The sequence below is a fragment of the Oncorhynchus mykiss genome, chromosome 31 (assembly GCF_013265735.2).
Source record: "Oncorhynchus mykiss isolate Arlee chromosome 31, USDA_OmykA_1.1, whole genome shotgun sequence".
Taxonomy (NCBI): Eukaryota; Metazoa; Chordata; class Actinopteri; order Salmoniformes; family Salmonidae; genus Oncorhynchus; species Oncorhynchus mykiss.
The window spans coordinates 21,834,055-21,857,885 of record NC_050571.1 but is presented as its reverse complement, the minus strand read 5'-3'; the positions used below and the strand labels follow the sequence as shown (position 1 = coordinate 21,857,885).

The 23,831-nt window shown below is 43.7% G+C and overlaps 1 protein-coding gene across 4 annotated transcripts in view; it reads right to left on the bottom strand.

Annotated features, from left to right (window-relative positions):
• Positions 1 to 5: 5 nt before the first annotated feature.
• LOC110504773 (fibroblast growth factor receptor-like 1) overlaps positions 6 to 23,831 on the bottom strand; it is a 58,458-nt gene continuing 34,632 nt past the window's right edge. For all 4 annotated transcript variants that reach the window (XM_036970311.1, XM_036970313.1, XM_036970310.1 and 1 more), the window contains 4 exons: positions 3,314 to 3,406; positions 2,943 to 3,221; positions 2,423 to 2,776; positions 6 to 2,278 (listed from right to left, as the gene is read on the bottom strand). In XM_036970311.1, the coding sequence (XP_036826206.1) occupies positions 1,875 to 2,278; positions 2,423 to 2,776; positions 2,943 to 3,221; positions 3,314 to 3,406 (1,130 nt within the window). In that variant the 3' untranslated portion in view covers positions 6 to 1,874. The remainder of the gene's footprint in view (positions 2,279 to 2,422; positions 2,777 to 2,942; positions 3,222 to 3,313; positions 3,407 to 23,831) is intronic.

Sequence of the window (23,831 nt, the reverse complement as noted above, 5' to 3'; positions counted from 1 at the left end):
TTCTTGAAACATCTCAAACAAGTTATTTATTAGATGTCAGCCAGTCAGATATGCAGTCCAGATTGACCAACTCAGACAATTTTGGACCTGAGATACAGAAGAACGGACGTTTTCAGCGTTTAACAAATTCATTGCAGGAACTGACACAAAATGTTGTTGAGAAATCATTACACAGAAATTGTTGTTCAACAACACGTCTTTTCTAAGAATGAAGCTATGGCGCTAAAATGCCACTAGATGGCATAAAACACATTCTCAACACAACTTGGAGTATTTTACATGGTAAGAAACAACTGAACTCCCTGACGTTTTCATGGTAAATAGATATTTTGATGCAATTTGTTACTCTGATAATCCTCTTAAAATAATGTTTTGTGAGCATTTTGTTTTCTGAGAGAGAGAAACATTTCACAAGTAAAAAAAATAAAACATTTTAATTGAAATGCATTTCACAAACATTACACGAAACAGAAAACAGTTAAAAAAAAAAACATTTTATTACAAAAATATTATTGTACAGTACTAAATGTACATGAGCACCAGAGGTGAGTTGCAGCATGCAATGTTTCACAGAGGAATTGCATAAGATTAACATGGCAATTCGAAACCACTTGGGGACTAGACCTATGACATCATGAGGGGGAATGACTGTTACATTTTCGTTGTAATCATTATCTTATATACAGTATACATCATATGGTCAGATTCTTAATCAAATATGAGACAACTAGGTCAGCATAAAGTTGTAATTCAACTTAACAATACAATCAACACTTGTCATTTTTCACTAAATGACCCATAGGTCAATCCAATCTGGAATAATGGTTGTTACCAAAATAGAAGAATAAAGTAAAAACAACTAAATAGCTTTTTGGTGAGTTTTAAAAACCAATAGACACAGGTACAATATTCATCCTCATGTACCTTATATAAAAATATACCTCACAAGAAATGTAAGTAAAATACACATCTATAGCGCTGTAAAATAATTTGGCATCTTACACATATAGGGTGAATAATACTACTAATAATACTGTTTTTTTTAAGTTGGATACATATACAATATCTGAATACAAAAATAAAAAAGCCCTCATCACCAAATCCATCTAATTTCCCTGATGAATTGTACTTCCCTACATGAAACAAATATAATACCACCTAATCAGAACAGAGAACAGCGTAGTTTGTGTTGCTATAATGAGAATAGAAAAGCTTTCACATTTGTAAACATTTTGTCTAGATTTTAAATTGTCACAGTTACATTTTCCAATTTACACAAACTTAAAAGTTCCTTATATTACTTAATGCTTTGGGAGTTTGGATACCGGTACATGTTTAGATGAGTGTTAAAAAAAAAATACAATTGTACATTCCAGAGTTGGGGTTAATTCTATTAGAAATGTTGTGTAAATTGGAATACCTTTAATCACATTTCAGTTGACCTAAATTGAACCTAAACCTGGTAATATCTCATATTAACTAATTAATGATTTATCCAGGGCTACATGTATCCAAAGACATCTAAATATTGTTTGTAAGTAATTTTCATCCTTTAAAATACAATTAGAGTTTGCTCTTGGTTGTCTAGTATAAAAAACACATAATAAAGAAATGACTCTGGCACACATGTGAGAGGGTATTTCTTGCCCTGAGACTTCTCAATGAAGCGGTATTCCTACAAAGCAGGCAGCTTAGTAATATGTGTATCCCAGGTAAGGGTTTTAGCACTGCTTATCATGGGAGGTGTAGTTCATATGAACTACAAGCCTTTCCTAGTTTCCATCTACCTTGCTCATAGTCCATTGTTGGGTGAGAATAGCAGCAGTGGCTAGGAGACAAGGCCGTAGGTGTGGGGTGGGATGACAGGGGGCTGGTTAGCACTGGTAGTGGAAATGCTGGTGTTGATGGACCTTACCATCCATATGGGCGTGGGAGTGTGTGTGCGAGTGCATGTCTGTGTAAACGTTGGAGTAAATCTTAGGGGGCCCACTAAGGACTGGGGCCCCCAGGCCCACCAGTCTATGGCTGGGGTAGTCAGGGCTATTCAGGGCATTACAGGGGGTGTTGGTGCTGGGCTCTTTGTCCGAGATGTGTTGGTCTCGGTGGACCATGGTCATGGGGCGGGGTGGCAAGGTGTTGTGGCGTCGGCGGCTGTGGCACAGCCAGAGTACAATGGTGCCTACGATGAGGAGGGCTGCTGCAGGGATGCCGATAATCAGAGGCCAGGGCAGGCCGGAGCTCAGGTGTGGAGGAGTCACTGTGTTCTCCACCTGAGGGTCTGGACACACAACAGTGGAGAGATCAGTGAACTCTACAGATCTAAGCTTTCTGACATGTTTAAGACAAGATATAACAAGAATAACCTACTGCCATTCCATCCCAGTAAAGTCCCATTCTACAGTTAGTGAATTGCTGTACTCACCTGGCAGCACAGTGAGGTAAGCACTGCGGAAGCTGTAACCCATTGTGTTAGCTCCCAGGCAAATGTACATCCCAGCATCCCCATCACGGGCCTTGATGATAGCCAGCTTGTTGAGGTAGGAGCCGTCAGGCCGGGACCACACGTCCCCCGTGGGCAGAACCACAAAATGCTGCCCTCCGACTTCCAGGGTGGAGTTATAGCGGTCCTCTGTGCCTGGGTCAACCCTCTTCAGCCACTGGACCACAGGCTTCACGTCACTGTGGACCTTACACTGGAAGGAGGCGGTGCCACCATACTCCACAGTGGTGTTGACCGGGTGGGTGCCGGTCAGAACAGGCTTGCAATGAGAGCGCTCTGTAGGGAGATGGACAGGATTCATAAGCATGTGAATCATAATGCCAACACACTCAGCACAATTACCTTGGCAATGTAAGAGAGGCCTGGGGTATAAATACAACTGGAGTGTGCTGTAAAATGATTTGTGGTGGTGGTGTTGGCCAGTGCAGTGACCCGTCCTTACCGATGACATCCAGCTTGTAGGTGGCGTTGATGTGCCCGGCTGGGTTGGAGACATGGCAGGTGTACTTGGCACTGTCCTGGGGCTGCAGGTTCTTTAGGGTGAGGGTCCACTGGGGGCGCTTGCCCTGGCGCGGGGGTGGCAGCGGGGTCTGGTCCTTCCACCAGGTGATGACGGGGGGAGGGGTGCCGCTGGCCTGGCACTTGAACCTCACTGAGCTGCCCACCGGCTTGTACAGCACCCGCCTGCGCATCTTAGTGGGCTGACTAAACCGAGGCTTCACTGCAGAGAAGACACATCATGAAGGTTAACACAGACTTCAATAACATTCTGCAGGGCTGTAACTTAGTGAAGGGAAGCATTCGGCTACTCACCCCAGGGCTCTCCTGTAGGGTCAAGCTGGGTGAGCTCAGCATTGGGTTCCATTACGGCAGGTGGAGTGTCTGTCTGGCTCGCTGCTGTGTCATCTGAAAAAAACAGTCAGTCAGTCATTGACTGAGGGTTAGCCTCTGTGACTTACACCCATGTATGGAGTATGAAGATCATTTCATAGCAAAAGAAAGGGCTTATAACATTCATAGGACTATTAATTCCCATTCTGAATAAATCTGATCATAGGACTGTGGAAGACAAAACACATTACTCTAGTATCTAAAAAACATCAAAGTTGGGTGTTTATGTAGTCTTCAATTTTTTAAATATTGCTGATAAAGGATCTACTTGTCACTCTACAGAGGAAACGAAGCCAATATAAAACCAATGGGTCAAAGACGAGAGTTCTCCTACCCTCTGCCATTACCACAAAGTATCCTTCAGATATTGCCACATAAATCTAGTGGTCAGTTATTGTTTCAGTGAGGTGAGCTATTTCATCTAGGACCCAAGTACTAATGTCTGCAAATGGCGTCGCATAAATCACATGGGGTCTAAGGATGAGTACAAACTGCTGGAGGATCTCTGATTTATTTGCTTTGAGCTCCAACCGGATCAAACCACAAAGTTTTGTGGTCGTGTACACAGATTTGGAGATGTTATCGCAGGTGCAGCGAAATACTTGTGTTTCTAGCTCCAACAGTGCAGTAATATCTAACAAAAACAAAAAATACACACAATTCAGAAAAATCTAAATTAAGAAAGATCAGAATGAGCAATGTCAGAGACTGGAATATGCATGTGTGTGTGTGTGTAAAGACAGTATATGAATAGAAAAGGTGTGTACAGCAATAATATATATATATATATATATATATATATATATATATATACACACACACACAATATGCCTATTGTCCTGTAGCCCATCCCAGCCTTGTGCAGGTCCACAATTTTATCCCTGATGTCCTTACACAGCTCTCTGGTCTTGGCAATGTGGAGAGGTTGGAGTCTGTTTGATTGAGTGTGTGGACAGGTGTCTTTTATACAGGTAACGAGTTCAAACAGGTGCAGTTAATACAGGTAATGAGTGGAGAACAGGAGGGCTTCTTAAAGAAAAACTAACAGGTCTGTGAGATCCGGAACTCTTACTGGTTGGTAGGTGATCAAACACTTATGGCATGCAATAAAATGAAAATTAATTACTTAAAAATTATACAATGTGATTTTCTGGATTTTTGTTTTAGATTCTGTCTCTCACAGTTGAAGTGTACCTATGATATAAATTACAGACCTCTACATGCTTTGTAAGTAGGAAAACCTGCAAAATTAGCAGTGTATCAAATACTTGTTCTCCCCACTGTATATATTAGGATGGTGTGTATGGACAGTATACAAATATAAAAGGTTTGTACAGCAGTAAGTTATATAGGATGGTGTGTATAGACAGTATGGGCAGTTTCTAAATAGAAATGGTGTGTACAACAGTAAGTTATGTAGGATGGTGTGTATAGACAGTATGGGCAGTTTCTAAATAGAAACGGTGTGTACAACAGTAAGTTATGTAGGATGGTGTGTATTGACAGTATATTAATAGAAAAGGTGTATACTGCAGTAGTTATATAGGATGGTGTGTATAGACAGTATAGACAGCATATGAATAGAAAAGGTGTGTACAGCAGTAGTTATATAGGATGGTGTGTATAGACAGTATAGACAGCATATGAATAAAAAAGGTGTGTACAGCAGTAGTTATATAGGATGGTGTGTATAGACAGTATAGACAGTATATGAATAGAAAAGGTGTGTACAGCAGTAGTTATATAGGATGGTGTGTATAGACAGTATAGACAGTATATGAATAGAAAAGGTGTGTGCAGCAGTAGTTATGTAGGATGGTGTGTATAGACAGTATGTGAATAGAAAAGGTGTGTACAGCAGTAGTTATATAGGATGGTGTGTATAGACAGTATAGACAGTATATGAATAGAAAAGGTGTGTGCAGCAGTAGTTATGTAGGATGGTGTGTATAGACAGTATATGAATAGAAAAGGTGTTTACAGCAGTAGTTATGTAGGATGGTGTGTATAGACAGTATATGAATAGAAAAGGTGTTTACAGCAGTAGTTATGTAGGATGGTGTGTATAGACAGTATATGAATAGAAAAGGTGTTTACAGCAGTAAGTTATATAGGATGAGCCATGACTAGAATACAGTACATACATATGAAGTGGATAAAACAGTATGTAATAATTAAAGTGACCAAAGTGTTCAGGACCGCTCTGTGTGAAACAGGATGAATAATTCTGCTTGGAGATCAGTGGAGTGTGAGGTGTCTAAATGACCGTGTGTTTGGCTTTCAGAGCGTAGGAAGTTCTACAGCTCTATAGGAATGATAAGCAGGCAAAACTCTGGTATTATTCTAACTGGCTATGTGAGGCAGGGGTGAGCAAACAGTGCCATATTGTTGCTTCTCTCAAGTTTCCGCAATGTTTAAAACAAGACAGCGTGTTGACGTAACCCTGAGCAGGAAACCAATTAACTGCCTTTAACCTAAACTGCGCAGGCAGGCAGTCAAACGGACAAGGCTGAGAGAGAGCGCTGCTTTGTTTGGGCCGACCCTCTGGCACGACCCACAGGAATACACAGTGAACCTATTCTAACCCAGAGTCCACTGCAGACTGGGCTAACACACACACATACAGTGCATTCGGAAAGTATTCAGAACCCTTGACTTTTTCTACATTTTGTTACGTTACAACCTTATTCTAAAATGTATTAAATAATTTTTTTCGTCATCAATCTACACACAATACCCCATAATGACAAAGCAAAAACAGGTTTAGATTTTTTTGCATATGTATTAATAAAAAAATAACTTAAATGTTAAAATTACCTAAGTATTCAGACTCTTTAACTGGTACTTTGTTGAAGCACCTTTGGCAGCAATTACAGCCCCGAGTCTTCTTGGGTATGATTCTACAAGCTTGGCAGGCCTGTGTATTTAGGGAGTCTCTCCAATTCTTCTCTGCAGATCCTCTCAAGCTCTCTCAGGTTGGATGGGGAGCGTCGCTGCACAGCTATTTTCAGGTCTATTTTCGGGCTCTGGCTGGGCCACTCAAGGACATTCAGAGACTTGTCCCGAAGCCACTCCTGTGTTGTCTTGGCTGTGTGCTTAGTGTCATTGTCCTTTTGAAAGTGAACCTTCACCCCAGTCTGAGGTTCTGAGCGCTCTGTAGCAGGTTTTCATCAAGGATCAATCTGTACTATGCTCCATTAATCTTTCCCTCGATCCTGACTAGTCTCCCAGTCCATGCTGCTGAAAACCATTCCCACTTCATGATGCTGCCACCACCATGCTTCACCGTAGGGATGATATTGGCCAGGTGATGAGCAGTGCCTGGTTTCCTCCAGATGTGACGCTTGGCATTCAGGCCAAAGAGTTCAATCAGACCAGATAATCTTGTTTCTCATAGTCTGAGAGTCTTTAGGTGCCTTTTGGCAAACTCCAAGCGGGCTGTCATGTGCCTTCTACTGAGGAGTGGCTTACATCTGGCCACTCTACCATAAAGACCTGATTGGTGGAGTGCTGCAGAGATGGTTGTCCTTCTGGAAGGTTCTCCCATCTCCACAGAGGTACTCTGAAGCTCTGTCAGAGTGACCATCGGGTTCTTGGTCACCTCCCTGACCAAGGCTCTTCTCCCCCGATTGCTCAGTTTGGCCGGGCAGACAGCTCTAAGAAGAGTCTTGGTGGTTCCAAACTTCTTCCATTTAAAAATGATAGAGGCCACTATTTTCTTGGAGACCTTCAATACTGCAGAAATGTTTTGGTACTCTTCCCCAGATCTGTACCTCGGCACAATCCTGTCTCTGAACTCTATGGTCAATTCCTTTGACCTCATGGCTTGGTTTTTGCCTTGACATGCACTGTCAACTGTGGGACCTTATATAGACAGGTGTGTGCCTTTCCAAATCATGTCCAATCAATTGAATTTACCACAAGTGGACTCCAAGTTGTAGAAACATCAAAGATGATCAATGGAAACAGGATGCACATGATCTCAATTTTGAGTTTCATAGCAAAGGGTCTGAATACTTATGTAAATAAGGTATTTCTGTTCTTCAAACATTTCTAAAAATCAGTTCTCTTTGTCATGGGGTATTGTGTGTAGATTGAGGAAAATAATTATTCAACACATTTTAGAATAAGGCTGTAAAGTAACAAAATGTGGAAAAAGTCAAGGGGTCTGATCACTTTCCGAATGCACTGTATATACTGTAAACACACACACACACACACACACACACACACACACACACACACACTAACCAACTGTGTTTTGATTAACTTTGTGTCAACAACTGTGTGTGGTACGCAGGCAATAATGATTCACACGTTGTTAAAACATTCACAGATGAATTGTAACAACTCCTTATTGTGACAACAGAGTCTGTGTAAAATAACATACCGGATCTATTTACATTTTAAATAAGAACATTGAGTTTTTATCTGTAAATGACCAATAGTGAGATTGATTCCTGAACACCTCATCAAATGGCCACCCAGACTATTTGCATTGCCCCCCCCCCCGCCCACCCGCCCGCCCGCCCCTCTTTTACAGCATTGCTACTTTCTGTTATCCTCATCTATACATAGTCACTTTAATAACTCTACCCACATGTACATATTACCTAAATGACCTTGACTAACCCGTGCCACTGTAACAGTATAACTTTAGACCGTCCCCTCGCCCATACCCGGGCGCGAACCAGGGACCCTCTGCCCACATCAACAACAGTCACCCACGAAGCATCGTTACCCATCGCTCCACAAAAGCCACGGCCCTTGCAGAGCAAGGGGAACTACTACTTCAAGGTCTCAGAGCAAGTGACGTCACTGATTGAAACGCTATTTAGCACGCACCGCTAACTAAGCTAGCCGTTTCACATCCGTTACACCCCTGCACATTGACTCTGTACCGGTACCCCCCCCTGTATATAGTCTCGCTATTGTTATTTTACTGCTGCTCTTTAATTACTTGTTACTTTATTTCTTATTCATATTTTTTTATTTTTTTTTAAATGCATCGTTGGTTAGGGGCTCGTAAGTAAGCATTTCACTGTAAGGTCTACACCACGCATGTGACTAATAAAATTTGATTTGAGATGTAAAAGTTTCCTAGTAGCACTGAACACCACAGGAGTAGAGACTAAGCTGATTGTCCACTCGGTCTTCTCTACATAGCATCAACATCCCTGTTGTCTGATGGAACCTCAGGTCACCAGGTGTGTTAGGGTCAGGTCAGGTGTGGGTGTGTCGTGGGCGTTCCTGTGTGTGTGTGTGTGTATGTGTGTGTGTGTGTGTGCTGTCCTTTGTCCTGATTTCATCCCACTGTTCTGGTCCAGAGGGTCTTACTACAGCGCAAAGGCCACACCTTGCTTCTCAACACAGTGTAGTGAGGCACCGGAGAGTCCAGAGAGCCCAATGCCAGCACCAAGTGTTTTTTCTAGCCCAGCCCCCATTGTTACTATTGGCCCAGGGCTCTGGGAGAGTAAGCCTGGGTATAGTAATGGTTCCATTGGCACGGGAGAGGCTATTCAGCAGCACTGAGGTGGAATTAGGGGGGCATTATCTTGTCTAAAGAGGTTTCAGCCAGGGCTCATTCCTTCACTCTGCGCTAATGTTTGGGGATGTTATCCCTAAACAGGTGTGGAGGGAGAGAACAGGTTTTCCCTGATGCAGCGCTATTAGATCATTGGACTTTTTCCAAAGGATTGGATTTATTTTCTTCTAATACTATGTTTATACATTCAATACATTTGATGTCATCTGTGACCAGTTTAAATGACCAGTTGGAGTTTTTAGTGAGTGGTGGAAAAAGATTGTCCCGTTGAAGAAAGTACGTCAGGCAGGCAGCCGTCAGTAGCATGGCCTGACGCGATGGCGGAGGCAAAGCACGGCTGAGCAGACAGCTCCAGCTCTGGCTCCAGTGTGTAGTGGAGAGGAAAGTGGTGCTGGACTGCTGTAGCGCTAGGCTGGGGGACAGGGGGCCCCTTTTCCTCTGCTCCAGTCCCACAGAGCACACACAGACGGGTAGGGGGAAGGTAGAGGGCGGCGGTAAGGGTGGAGACGGTAGGTCTGGGGGAGCTCGAACTCTGCAGGTTTCCTTACAAACACTCTTAATGTTTAGGCCGTGTTTATAAGGTCTCATATTATTTTTTCCTACTGGGAGAACTTTTTGGGCTTCCCCCTCAAAAAGCCTCATTCTCCATTCATACCGGGTACCTGTGTTCAAACACATGCCACTTTGTCTGCAATGGAGCAAAAAGCCAAAATAACAGTCTTTAATAAAACATCAAAATAATGGAAAGATGAGTTGTTCTTTTTATGTTAGAAAACATAAAATAGAGTTATGTGGTAATTCCATTCCATGATGGTGGTCCACTATTACCAAAACAATACTGTTCATGAAGAGAATGAAGCAGAGCTATTTTACCTTCCTCTTAAGATTTGAGCAGTGATATGGACTTGAATGACATGAGTGCTACTTGAGCAAAGACATTCACAGACTAGAAGATAATCATAGAACTTGACATGTCAAGAACTTCAGAAGGAGATCGTAAGTTCAGAGGATTTGAGGTTCATTTTTAAAATAGACTAAAGCTTTTTGTTCAATGTGTGACTATCAAGTTAATCAATTATCAAGACCCCATTACAAATCTCATGGAGCCATGTTTTTCACAACGTAAAATTGACATGTTTCTTTGTATGACTGCCTGCCGATAGCTAATTACAGCAGTGACTGAGTGTCTGTTGTACCTCACATGAATTAAAGCCAGAGAGAGGCAAGCAGGCAGGACGGCAGTCAGGCAAATTAGAGAGCGTTGTCGTCAGCGTCCCTCCACACAGCATGAGAGACAGAGGGGAGGCTAGCGCTGCGCTGGAGGAAATGCTAATTAGAAGTCTTCTGGTATCTTTTATAGAGCCATAAGCGGTTTGCAGCAACAGGCACATGGTGACTCCAGAGGAAATTACACCCAGCATTTTCTTTTCTTCTCTGTTGTGCTTGGCTGTGAGGGGCGAGGCAGGGTGTGGCGGGGGGAGGAAAGGTGGGTGGGCAGGCCACGGTGAATCCTGCCTGCTGAGGGCCCAGCCCAATCCTCTAGTCAGTCAGCTACCTGCTGGCCACTCCAAGGAGCCTCTGGATGAAAGCTACTATAATGTGGTGAACTGGTCAAGGTGGCTAATTTGCATCCTTTCAGTTGGATCAAACCCCTGTTTCTACCAGCAGCCTAGCGGAGGCTGGCAGAGTTCTGTTGGGTCATGGAGGGCCTAGCTAGCCACACAGGGCCTGGGGGGAGTGGGGGGTTATTTAGGATAACATTGTTCTGAGCTGTTCTCACTAACATTACGTGAGAATAGATGAGCGTAATGGTGTCTTTGGTACAGATAGCATATTAATTATAGCACAAGGAAAATTCCATCACCTACTTGTATTGTTATTACAATGTACTCATGTTTAGAAGATTACTTATTGCTAACCCTGACGCTAACCTTGACCATGAACCTTTCTGGCTCCCAGCCAAAACCTCTCCTCAACTAACTATAATCTTTAACATATTTCCATATTTAAGTTCACCCACTATCTTTAACCCCAACCTCCTCTTGCCCTAGGTATCAAAGTCTAGACAGACTTAACCCCAACCTCCTCTTGCCCTAGGTATCAAAGTCTAGACAGACTTAACCCCAACCTCCTCTTGCCCTAGGTATCAAAGTCTAGACAGACTTAACCCCAACCTCCTCTTGCCCTAGGTATCAAAGTCTAGACAGACTTAACCCCAACCTCCTCTTGCCCTAGGTAGCAAAGTCTAGACAGACTTAACCCCAACCTCCTCTTGCCCTAGGTATCAAAGTCTAGACAGACTTAACCCCAACCTCCTCTTGCCCTAGGTATCAAAGTCTAGACAGACTTAACCCCAACCTCCTCTTGCCCTAGGTATCAAAGTCTAGACAGAACTGACTCCCTCACTGCTTGTCCTACTACTTACAACGGACAACTCTTTCTCTGTGTCTCTCCTTGTTCAGCTTCATTTCATCTGAGACCAGAATGGATTCAATTCCATCAAACATCCTTTCATCTTTCTGTCTTTCATCCACTACTCACTAGCATGGATTCATGTGTCCATATGTGCTTGTGCTTTGAACTTGCTGCAACATATTTGACTACAATGAATGAGGACAAAAACAAACATGTCCTAGGTTGCCCGGGTGGGTCGGGTCACGGAGTTCTGTGGTTCTGTGTCACAAAAGCAGTAATCAGAATTAGATCATTGTCACGTCGGTGAAAACTTGATCAAAAGGGACGACTCTCTCCCTCACACGCATATTTCACTGTTCAGAAGTGTTAATGTGTCATCTCCAGTGTCAACTGTAGCACTGTAAACACTACTCACGCTACTCACTGTCAACAGCTTTTCGTCTCTCAACATGTTATAGACTCACAAACCTTACCTCACCGATAGTTCACGGGCCATTAGAGAGACAGGAAACTGTGAGCCGTTTGGAAAATAAGTGTCAATCATTGTCCCTCAAGGCAACAGATAGGAGTTTGTGGTGGTAACTGTTGAGGCACTCTATTTCCAGGAGTATTATGAGTTTGGTGGCGGGAGGAGGAAACTGGGAGAGGAGTGTTCAGTTTTCACCACATGAGTCATGTATTAACACTGGTGGCAACTAACCCCCCTCTTTCCTTAACATGGCACAATCCAAAGTGTGCCTGCACTTCTGAGTAACTCCCCTGTGGCCGCAGCAGTGGTCTAGAGCTGGTCCTGCCATTGACATTTTGATACAATTATCCATTTAGGTGTGGGAGGCGTGGGCTAAACTGCAACACATGTACCTCACAGCAGCAAACAAAGAACAAAAGGTCTGGGTCTGGAGCTGCTCCACCAGGCCCTCTAGAAAACCTTCAGCCCTAACTCACCGACCAACCTTTCAGACCGCGCCCGCCTCTCGTCTGACCACGGTCTCACAGTCTCCACCATAACGACAGACAGACAGTGGGGTGGGTGTCCGGGGACGCCGCTGTGAGCGCTGCTATAGGTGTGTTGCTGGAGAGACAAGGAACCCAAGCAGAGAGAAATCTCCAAGGAAAGAATGTCTGTCTCTCGCCTACCCTGTGTGGTTGTTCAGAGTCAACATTGACACCGGGCATATATAGAACAGCAAAGTCATGCAAGCCAAGTAGACTCACCTGCCTAGTATCGATCTATGCATGACTGATCTTTTATTTTTGTTCCAGTATCAGTTCTGGGTCTGGTAGACTTCCTTTGCCTCTTGTATTGGCATGGTATGTGACCCAGAAAAGGGGCAATAACTATTCCTGACTCCATCCCTTATGTACAACGGTTGAGGGAGAGCTACAGTCCTTTCCTTCTGAATTCCAAAGCGAAGCACTAGTGCTGCGCATTAACAATGTTGACTGCATGCGGCCTGGCCCTAAAACAGCAGAGTTACACAGCTGGGGAATGGTAGGGCTAGAGCCAGGGATATATACAGCCAGGCCCTTGGGCAGCAGTAATGGTGGTGTAGATGTGAGCCATTGGAGCACAGTGTGTGGTACACTGGGGATTAGGGCTGGGCTCACCAGAGGTCAAGGGTCAAGGTGTTCTCTCTCCTGAACTCTGACAGCTTCCAAATGTTTCATCCCCTGACAAAATAACTTGTACTGCCATGGAGGTAAAAAGAGGGAGACATTTTAAAGCCTTGTTTTTGCAGCAGCACATAAAGCAGCAGTACTCACCCAGCAGTGTGAGATTACAACCTGTGTTAATGATGTCGCCTCTCAGAATAGTATTGACGTATACACTGACTGTGACTGGGTTCATCAGGAAGTGCATAGAGGATGTTGTTCCCACTGTGACAATAAGAACTTATCCAATCCAAAAACGTGGACAGATGGCAACATTCACGCAAATCTGAAAGTGCGAACCACCGTATTTAACCATGGCAAGGTGACTGGGAACATGGACATGTACAAACAGACCAGCTATGACCTCCGTAAGGCAATCGAAGAGGCAAAATGACAGTACAGGGACCAAGTTAAGTCGCAATTCAACGGTTAAGACAAGGCGTATGTGGCAGCAACTCCAGACAATCACGGATTATAAAGGGAAAGCCAGCCACATCACGGACACCGGCGCCCTGCGGCCACCGACGCCTTGCTCCAGGATGAGCTAAACACCTTCTTCGCCTACTTCAACAAAAACAATATCGAGCCGCCGACGCAGGCCCCGACGCTCATGAGGACTGTGTGCTCTCATTCTCCGTGGCCGATGTAAGTAATTTAAGCGTCCCAAGCCACATCCTCAGAGCATGTGCAGACCAGCTGACTGGAGTGTTTACGGACATATTCAAGCTCTCCCTATTGCAGTCTGTTGTTCCCACTTGCTCCAAGATGTCCACCATTGTTCCTGAACCCAAGAAAGTGCAGGTAACTGAACTAAATTACTATTGGCCCATAGCATTTACTTCTGTCATCATGAGAGGCATTTTGAGAGGCTAGTTAAGGACCATATCACCTCCATACCTGACACCCTAGACCCACTACAATTCGCATATCGCCCCAACAGATCCACGGACTACGCAATCGCCATTACACTGCTCAATGGCCTATTTCCATCTGGACAAGATAAATACCTATGCTCAGCCTTCAACACCAATGTGCCCTCCAAGCTCATCACTAAGCTCAGTGCCCTGGGTCTGAACCTCAACAACACCTCCACCACGCTGATCCACAACACGGGGGCCCACAGGGGTGCGTGATCGGCCCACAGGGGTGCGTGATCAGCCCCCTCCTGTACTCCATGTTCACCCATGACTGCGTGGCCATGCACATCTCCAACTCGGTCATCAAGTTTTCAGATGACACAACAGTGATAAACCAGATTACCAACAACAACGAGACAGCCTACAGGGAGGAGGTGTGGGCCCTGGCGGAGTGGTGCCAGGAAAACAAAACGAAGGAGCCGATCATGGACTACAGGAGATAGCAGAGGGAGCATGCTCCCATCCACATCGAAGTTCCTCGGCGTACACATCACTGATAAACTGAAATGGTTCACCCACACAGACAGTGTGGTGAAGAAAATGCAACCGCACCTCTTCAACCTCAGGAGGCTGAATAAATTTGGTTTGGCCCACTAAGACCCTCACACACTTCAACAGATACAACCGGACATGATGCTCTCAATGGTGCATCACCCCCTGGTAAGGCAATTGAATTGTCCGCAACCGCATGGCTCTCCAAAGGGTGGTGCGGTCAGCCCAACGCATCATCAGGGGCCCACTGCCTGCCCTCCAGGACATCTACAGTTGTGGCCAAAAGTTTTGAGAATGGCACAAATATTAATTTTCACAAAGTCTGCTGCCTCAGTTTGTATGATGGCAATTTTCACAAAGTCTGCTGCCTCAGTTTGTATGATGGCAATTTGTATATACTCCAGAATGTTATGAAGAGTGATCCGATGAACTGCAATTAATTGCAAAGTCCCTCTTTGCCATGGAAATGAACTGAGTCCCAAAAAACATTTCCACTGAATTTCAGCCCTGCCACAAAAAGACAAGCTGACATCATGTCAGTGATTCTCTCGTTAACACAGTGTTGACGAGGACAAGGTTGGAGATCACTCTGTCATGCTGATTGAGTTCGAATAACAGACTGGAAGCTTCAAAAGGAGGGTGGTGCTTGGAATCATTGTTCCTCCTCAGTAAAACCATGGTTACCTGGAAGGAAACACGTGCCATCATCATCATTGCTTTGCACAAAAAGGGCTTCACAGGCAAGGATATTGCTGCCAGTAAGATTGCACCTAAATCAACCATTTTATCGGATCATCAAGAACTTCAAGGAGAGCAGTTCAATTGTTGTGAAGAAGGCTTCAGGGCGCCCAAGAAAGTTCAGCAAGCGCCAGGACCGTCTCCCAAAGTTGATTCAGCTGCGGGATCGGGGCACCACCAGTACAGAGCTTGCTCAGGAATGGCAGCAGGCAGGTGTGAGTGCATCTGCACGCACAGTGAGGGCAGAAGGGCAGCAAAGTAGCCACTTCTCTCCAGGAAAAACATCAGGGACAGACTAATATTCTGCAAAAGGTACAGGGATTGGACTGCTGAGGACTGGGGTAAAGTCATTTTCTCTGATGAATCCCCTTTCTGATTGTTTGGTGCATCTGGAAAAAAGCTTGTCCGGAGAAGACAATGTGAGCGCTACCATCAGTCCTGTGTCATGATAACAGTAAAGCATCCTGAGCCCATTCATTTGTGGGGTTGCTTCTCAGCCAAAGGAATGGGCTCACTCACAATTTTGCCTAAGAACACAGCCATGAATAAAGAATGGTACCAACACATCCTCCGAGAGCAACTTCTCCCAACCATCCAGAAACAGTTCGGTGACAAACAGTGCCTTTTCCATGATGGAGCACCTTGCCATAAGGCAAAAGTGATAACTAAATGGCTCGGGGAACAAAACATCAATATTTTGGGTCCATGGCCAGGAAACTCCCCAGACCTTAATCCCATTGAGAACTTGTGGTCAATCCTCAAGAGGCGGGTGGGCAAACAAAAGCCCACAAATTCTGACAAACTCCAAGCATTGATTATGCAATAATGGGCTGCCATCAGTCGGGATGTGGCCCAGATGTTAATTGACAGCATGTCAGGGCGGATTGCAGAGGTCTTGAAAAAGAAGGGTCAACACTGCAAATATTGACTCTTTGCATAAACTTCATGTAATTGTCAATAAAAGCCTTTGACACTTATGAAATACTCAATTATACTTCGGAATTCCATAGTAACATCTGACAAAAATATCTAAAGACACTGAAGCAGCAAACTTTGTGCAAATTAATATTTGTGTCATTCTCAAAACTTTTGGCCACGACTGTACAGCACCCAGTGTTACAGGAAGGCCAAGAAGATCCTCAAGGACCTCGTGGCAGAGCCTAGGCCTGTTCCCCCCGTTACCATCTAGAAGGCGGAGACAGTACAGGTGCATCACAGCTGGGACCGAGAGACTGAAAAACAGCTCCTATTTCCAGGTCATCAGACTGTTAAACAGTCATCACTAGCCGGCCTCCGCCCAGTACCCTGGCCGGAACTTAGTCACTGTTCTAGCCGGCTACCACCCGGTATTCTATCCTGCACCTTAGAGACTGCTGCCATATGTACACAGTCATTGAACACTTGTCACATACTGTTTTACCCATTGTATTTGTATATACTGTATTCTAGTCATGGCTTATCCTATTTAACTACTGCTGTACACACTTTTTATATTCATATAATGTCCATACTGTCTTTACACATTATTATATGTTGCTTGTTTGTATTTTTTGTAATTTTTTTATCTAGATTATGTGTGTATTGTTTATTTTCTATTGCTAGGTATTACTACAATGTTGGCACTGAGACCCAAGCATTTCGCTGCACCTGCGATAATATCTGCAAATCTGTGTTCAAGACCAATAAACTTTGATTTGAATAAAATAAACATGAATAATAATAATAAATAAAACATGAATAAAACATACCACGCAGTCAAGAGCACATCTAATACCTATGGGGTAATTTTATCCTGTCACTATTGTGGGAAAAATATGTTTATATTTTGTTTACATTGATGTGTGTATGCAGACGAGCACAAAAAAAGAACTTCAGTGAGAATTGTGTTTTATGTGTTTAAGAAAAAGCTTTAAATGACTGCGACCTCAATCAGTGTGTTGCAGGCTTGCAACGGTCATTAAATAAAAGGGATCGCAACATGAGGTTAGACTTGCCTCTGTCTGTGCTTGCTCTGAGGAGGGTTTGATAACATTAGAGACAAGTTGATGATGATGACTCCAGGTGATATTGAATGTCACTGAATACCTCGGTGTTGACTACCAACGTCTGTGGAGTTTCCCTGTCGTACTGCAGTCTGACATACAGTACCAATCAAAAGTTTGGACACACCTACTCATTCCAGGGTTTTTCTTTCATTTTACTAGGGATGCACGACATATCGGTGAACATATCGGAATTGGCCGATATTAGCTAAAAATGCCAAACATCGGTATCGGCCGATGTCTAGTTTAATGTTGATGTGCAAAACCGATGTCAAAGCTGACGTGCATACCTATATAACGTAGGTACATGATGTAATGGCGCCACATACAATTGTGAGCAGTCAACAAGTCGAGCAGTCATTTAAAAGAGTAAGAAAATTTCAGCGACACAACTCACAGGCAAAATCCATTAAAACCAAGATATTGGAATTCCTTGCCCTTGACAATCAACCGTTCTGTCATGGGTGATGTTGGCTTTTGCCGACTGGTTGAGCACGGTACACACTACCAAGTGCTCTATTTTTCAGATGTTGCCCCACCTGAGTTACACAGTAATAGCATCACTGCTGTTAGCTTCACGACATACAGTTGAAGTAGGAAGTTTACACAGAGTTAGGTTGGAGTCATTAAAACTAGTTTTTTAACCACTCCACAAATGTCTTGTTAATTAACAAACTATAGTTGTGGCAAGTCGGTGAGGACATCTACTTTGTGCAAAACACAAGTAATTTTTCCAACAATTGTTTACAGACAGATTATTTCACTTATAATTCACTGTATCACAATTCCAGTGGGTCAGAAGTTTATATACACTAAGTTCACTGAGCCTTTAAACAGCTTGGAAAATTCCAGAAAATGATGTCATGGCTTTAGAAGCTTCTGATAGGCTAATTGACATCATTTGAGTCAATTGGAGGTGTACCTGTGGATGTATTTCAAGGTCTACCTTCAAACTCTGTGCCTCTTTGCTTGACATCATGGGAAAATCAAAAGAAATCAGACCTCAGAAAAAAATTCTAGACCTCCACAAGTCTGGTTCATCCTTGGGAACAATTTCTGAAGGTACCACGTTCATCTGTACAAACAATAGTACGCAAGTATAAACACCATGGGACCACGCAGCCGGCATACAGCTCAGGAAGGAGACGCATTCTGTCTCCTAGAGATGAACGTACTTTGGTGCGAAATGTGCAAATCAATCCCAGAACAACAGCAAAGGACCTTGTGAAGATGCTGAAAGAAAAAGTTACAAAAGTATCTATATCCACAGTAAAACGAGTCCTATATCGACATAAACTGAAAGGCCTCTCAGCAAGGAAGAAGCGACTGCTCCAAAACCGCCATAAAAGAGCCCAACTACGGTTTGCAACTGCACATGGGGACAAAGATCATACTTTTTGGAGAAATGTCCTCTGGTCTGATGAAACAAAAATAGAACTGTTTGGCCATAATGACCATTGTTATGTTTGGAGGAAAAAGGGGGAGGCTTGCAAGCCGAAGAACACCACCCCAACTGTGAAGCACAGGGGTGGCAGCATCATGTTGTGGGGGTACTTTGCTGCAAGAGGGACTAGTACACTTCACAAAATAGATGGCATCATGAGGCAGGAAAATTATGTGGATATATTGAAGCAACATTTCAAGACATCAGTCAGGAAGGTAAAGCTTGGACAAAGTTGTGGCAAAATGGCTTAAGGACAATAAAGTCAAGGTATTGGAAAGGCCATCACAAAGCCCTGACCTCAATCCTATAGAAAATTTGTGGGCAGGACTGAAAAAAAGTGTGCGAGCAAGGAGGCCTACAAACCTGACTCAGTTACACCACCCCTGTCAGGAGGAATGGGACAAAATTTGTCCAACTTATTGTGGGACGCTTGTGGAAGGCTACCCGAAATGTTTGACCCAAGTTAAACAATTTAAAAGCAATGATACCAAATACTAATTGAGTGCATGTACACTTCTGACCCACTGGGAATGTGATGAAATAAATAAAAGCTGAAATAAATCATTCTCTCTATTATTATTCTGTCATTTCACATTCTTAAAATAAAAGTGGTGATCCTAACTGATCTAAGACAGGTAATTGTTACTTCGATTAAATGTCAGGAATTGTGAAAACTGAGTTTAAATGTATTTGGCTAAGGTGTATGTAAACTTCAACTGTACATACTATGGAATGCAGTTTGGGTCTTTTTGTATCAAAAAAGATACAGTAGCACTGTCAAAGCTGTACAAAAAAGTCAGCAAACAAGCAAACACTGGCCATGAATACTGCGTTGGTAATAAAGCATCATTTTTTCAACCGCAACTTCTGGGTTAGCTAGCTTTAGCTTGGTACCTAGCTAGCACCAATACAACCAGCCTGACAACCAGTCTACCGCAACTTATTTGATATTTAGCTAGCTTTAGCCTAGCTAGCACCAATACAACTTGTCGTTTTGCTGTGTTTTTGGGGAAGAACATTGTTTGCATCAAATCCATCAGCTAGCTAACTTTTTTACTGTCCAGAGCTTGGGGAAGGGCAGGTGCGTGAGACAACTTTACCAGCATCATAGCGATACGTATCGATTAATCGTTGTGACATATGAAATACAAGTGATAGTGTAATCAATGTGTAATAACTACATAAAAAATGTATGAACGCATTCAATTATTATGTGATGTGCAGTCATATTCAGCTCCTGATTGGTCAACAAGCTTATTTGACACGTCAAATAGTGTTATTTGACGTGTATCTTTTTTGACATGAAAAGACCCAAACGGCGTTCCATAGCCATCCTGGTTGAGAATGAAATGACTGAACAGATGAACAACAAATCAGCACAGTAATGGTAATGTTTATGGTTATGTTTTATTGGTAGTTGGGACATACGTAAATTATTATCTCCGCATGTGGGGTTCCCACCGTGAAGGATGGAGGAGGTGGTGTGATGGTGCTTTGCTGGTGACACTGTCTGTGATTTATTTAGAATTCAAGGCACACTTAACCAGCATGGCTACCACAGCATTCTGCAGCGATACACCATCCCTCTGGTTTGCGCACAGTGGGACTATAATTTGTTTTTCAACAGGACAATGACCCAACACACCTCTAGGCTATTTAAAGGCTATTTGACCAAGAAGGAGAGTGATGGAGTGCTGCATCAGATGACCTGGCCTCCACAATTACCCGACCTCAACCCAATTGAGGTGGTTTGGGATGAGTTGGACCGCAGAGTGAAGGAAAAGCAGCCAACAAGTACTCAGCATATATGGGAACTCCTTCAATACTGTTGGAAAAGCATTCCAGGTGAAGCTGGTTGAGGGAATGCCAAGAGTGTGCAAAGCTGTCATCAAGGCAAAGGGTGGCTACTTTGAAGAATCTCAAATATAAAATATATTTTGATTTGTTTCACACAATTTTTGGGGGGGACACCGACTCGTACTGTACATCTGCATAGTGTTTCTGCTGCAGGGGAGGACCTGAGTGGATCAAGTCAGGGAGGGATCACTAGAGATATTTATACCCTGTTTAAACTTAATCCAACAGATCCAATTTGGCAACATCACATCCTCTGCTTTGTCTCATATACTCACAACCAGTATAAGCCATCATCAGCCCCTTCATAAATGGCCCTGAGTCCCTGTACTTCTACATATAGTTTACCTCTGAGTTCAGCCTTGTGCACACCTGTTGCGTCAAACTGTATGCGTTCTGGCAGAAGTCCGGCAATCTGCACCGCTGCGACTCATCAGCTGGACTAGGTTGCGGTGCGTGGCACTGTGTGCAGTGTGTCGTGTGCGTTGGGCTTTTCCAACTTGTGCGTTGCTTTGCCGTGCGGTATCAGACACGGAAGTAGACAAACCACCGAAGAAATTGCTAATATGTAGCGTGATTCTTTTTGTTGTGATGCGGCACATGGATTGTGAAGACCACGTAAAATGTACTGTAGGGCAATGTAATGATGCAACCTGTGTGCATTCAGCGTTGTAGCCCTTGTTTTGTTCAAGGGCTGTTTTGAGGCCATTGTTAATTAATGACTTCAGTAAGACTTCAGCACAGTCCCAGGGGGAGCCAGGGCACTATAACTCAGTTCCACATTACTCCCTCCCAGGGACCAAACAGGAAAGCAGCATGCTACCTTCACTCCCCACGCAGAGAGGCTGGAGGGATGAGGGAGGGAGGCCCTGCTCAGAGCTCCAACATGATGAGGTGGACACAGGGGACGAGGTCCACCAGGGCCAGTTCAACCATCTCAGTCATTGACTGAGTCATTAACCCACACACACACACACACACACACACACACACACACACACACACACACACACACACACACACACACACACACACACACACACAGTGGGGCAAAAAAGTATTTGGTCAGCCACCAATTGTGCAAGTTCTCCCACTTAAAAAGATGAGAGGCCTGTAATTTTCATCGTAGGTACACTTCAGATATGACAGACAAAATTAGAAAAAAAATCCAGAAAATCACATTGTAGGATTTTTTATGAATTTATTTGCAAATTATGGTGGAAAATAAGTATTTGGTCAATAACAAACGTTTCTCAATACTTTGTTATATACCCTTTGTTGGCAATGACAGAGGTCAAATGTTTTCGGTAAGTCTTCACAAGGTTTTCACACACTGTTGCTGGTATTTTGGCCCATTCATCCATGCAGGTCATTCAATAGATCCCCCCCGTGTGGTTCTGGGATTTTTGCTCACCGTTCTTGTGATCATTTTGAACCCACGGGGTGAGATCTTGCGTGGAGCCCCAGATCGAGGGAGATTATCAGTGGTCTTGTATGTCTTCCATTTCCTAATAATTGCTCCCACAGTTTATTTCTTCAAACCAAGCTGCTTACCTATTGCAGATTCAATCTTCCCAGCCTGGTGCAGGTCTACAATTTTGTTTCTGGTGTCCTTTGACAGCTCTTTGTTCTTGGCCATAGTGGAGTTTGGAGTGTGACTGTTTGAGGTTGTGGACAGGCGTCTTTTATACTGATTACAAGTTCAAACAGGTGCCATCAATACAGGTAACAAGTGGAGGACAGAGGAGCCTCTTAAAGAAGGTCTGTGAGAGCCAGAATCTTGCTTGTTTGAAGGTGACCAAATACTTATTTTCCACCATAATTTGCAAATAAATTCATTAAAATTCCTACAATGTGATTTTCTGGATTTTTTCCCCTCATTTTGTCTGTCATAGTTGAAGTGTACCTATGATGAAAATTGCAGGCCTCTCTCATCTTTTTAAGTGGGAGAACTTGCACAATTGGTGGCTGACTAAATACTTTTTTGCCCCACTGTACGTTCGTACACACACACACACACACACACACACACACACACACACACACACACACACACACACACACACACACACACACACACACACAGTGGCTGCTATCCTTATCTGTGCTTGCGCAGCTCGTCACAACTCCTCACTCAGAGCCTTTCATCACTGGACCAGAGCAGATTTATAGTGATGCAAGCTTCAGGACGTCTAGTGGTGCAGGTCATCTAGTGTTACAGGTCATCCATCTAGTGTTACAGGTCATCCATATAGTATTACAGGTCATCCATCTAGTGTTACAGGTCATCCATCTAGTGTTACAGGTCATCCATCTAGTGTTACAGGTCATCCATCTAGTGCTACAGGTCATCCATCTAGTGTTACAGGTCATCTAGTGGTGCAGGTCATCTAGTGGTGCAGGTCATCTAGTGGTGCAGGTCATCTAGTGTTGCAGGTCATCTAGTGTTGCAGGTCATCCATATAGTGTTACAGGTCATCCATATAGTGTTACAGGTCATCCATATAGTGTTACAGGTCATCCATCTAGTGTTACAGGTCATCCATATAGTGTTACAGGTCATCCATATAGTGTTACAGGTCACCCATCTAGTGTTACAGGTCACCCATCTAGTGTTACAGGTCATCCATCTAGTGTTACAGGTCATCTAGTGGTGCAGGTCATCTAGTGTTGCAGGTCATCTAGTGTTGCAGGTCATCCATATAGTGTTACAGGTCATCCATATAGTGTTACAGGTCATCCATCTAGTGTTACAGGTCATCTAGTGGTGCAGGTCATCTAGTGGTGCAGGTCATCTAGTGGTGCAGGTCATCTAGTGGTGCAGGTTATCTAGTGTTGCAGGTCATCTAGTGGTGCAGGTCATCTAGTGTTGCAGGTCATCTAGTGTTGCAGGTCATCTAGTGGTGCAGGTCATCTAGTGTTACAGGTCATCTAGTGTTGCAGGTCATCTAGTGTTGCAGGTCATCTAGTGTTGCAGGTCATCTAGTGGTGCACCTCCCACAACCCTCTACACCCTCCCCCACCCCCTCTAATCACCTTCCAACCTCACACACTGACACACACGCCATATACTCCCTTACTGAATTAGTTCTTAAATGAATTTCTCATTGTGTCAGAGGGGGGTGAAACCCCCCAACAGTGCATATAAAATAAGGAACACTGGATGAAGTTACCGGGCACTAGAAACAAGTACCTGGGTGCAGTGTGACAGGAGAAGCACGTCAAGAAGCCTCTCTTTGTTCTCTTGAGGTTTGATATGAAACCTGACAGAGGATCTGCTGGGGTTCTGTAATGTTCTCCTGAGGTTTGATATGAAACCTGACAGAGGATCTGCTGGGGT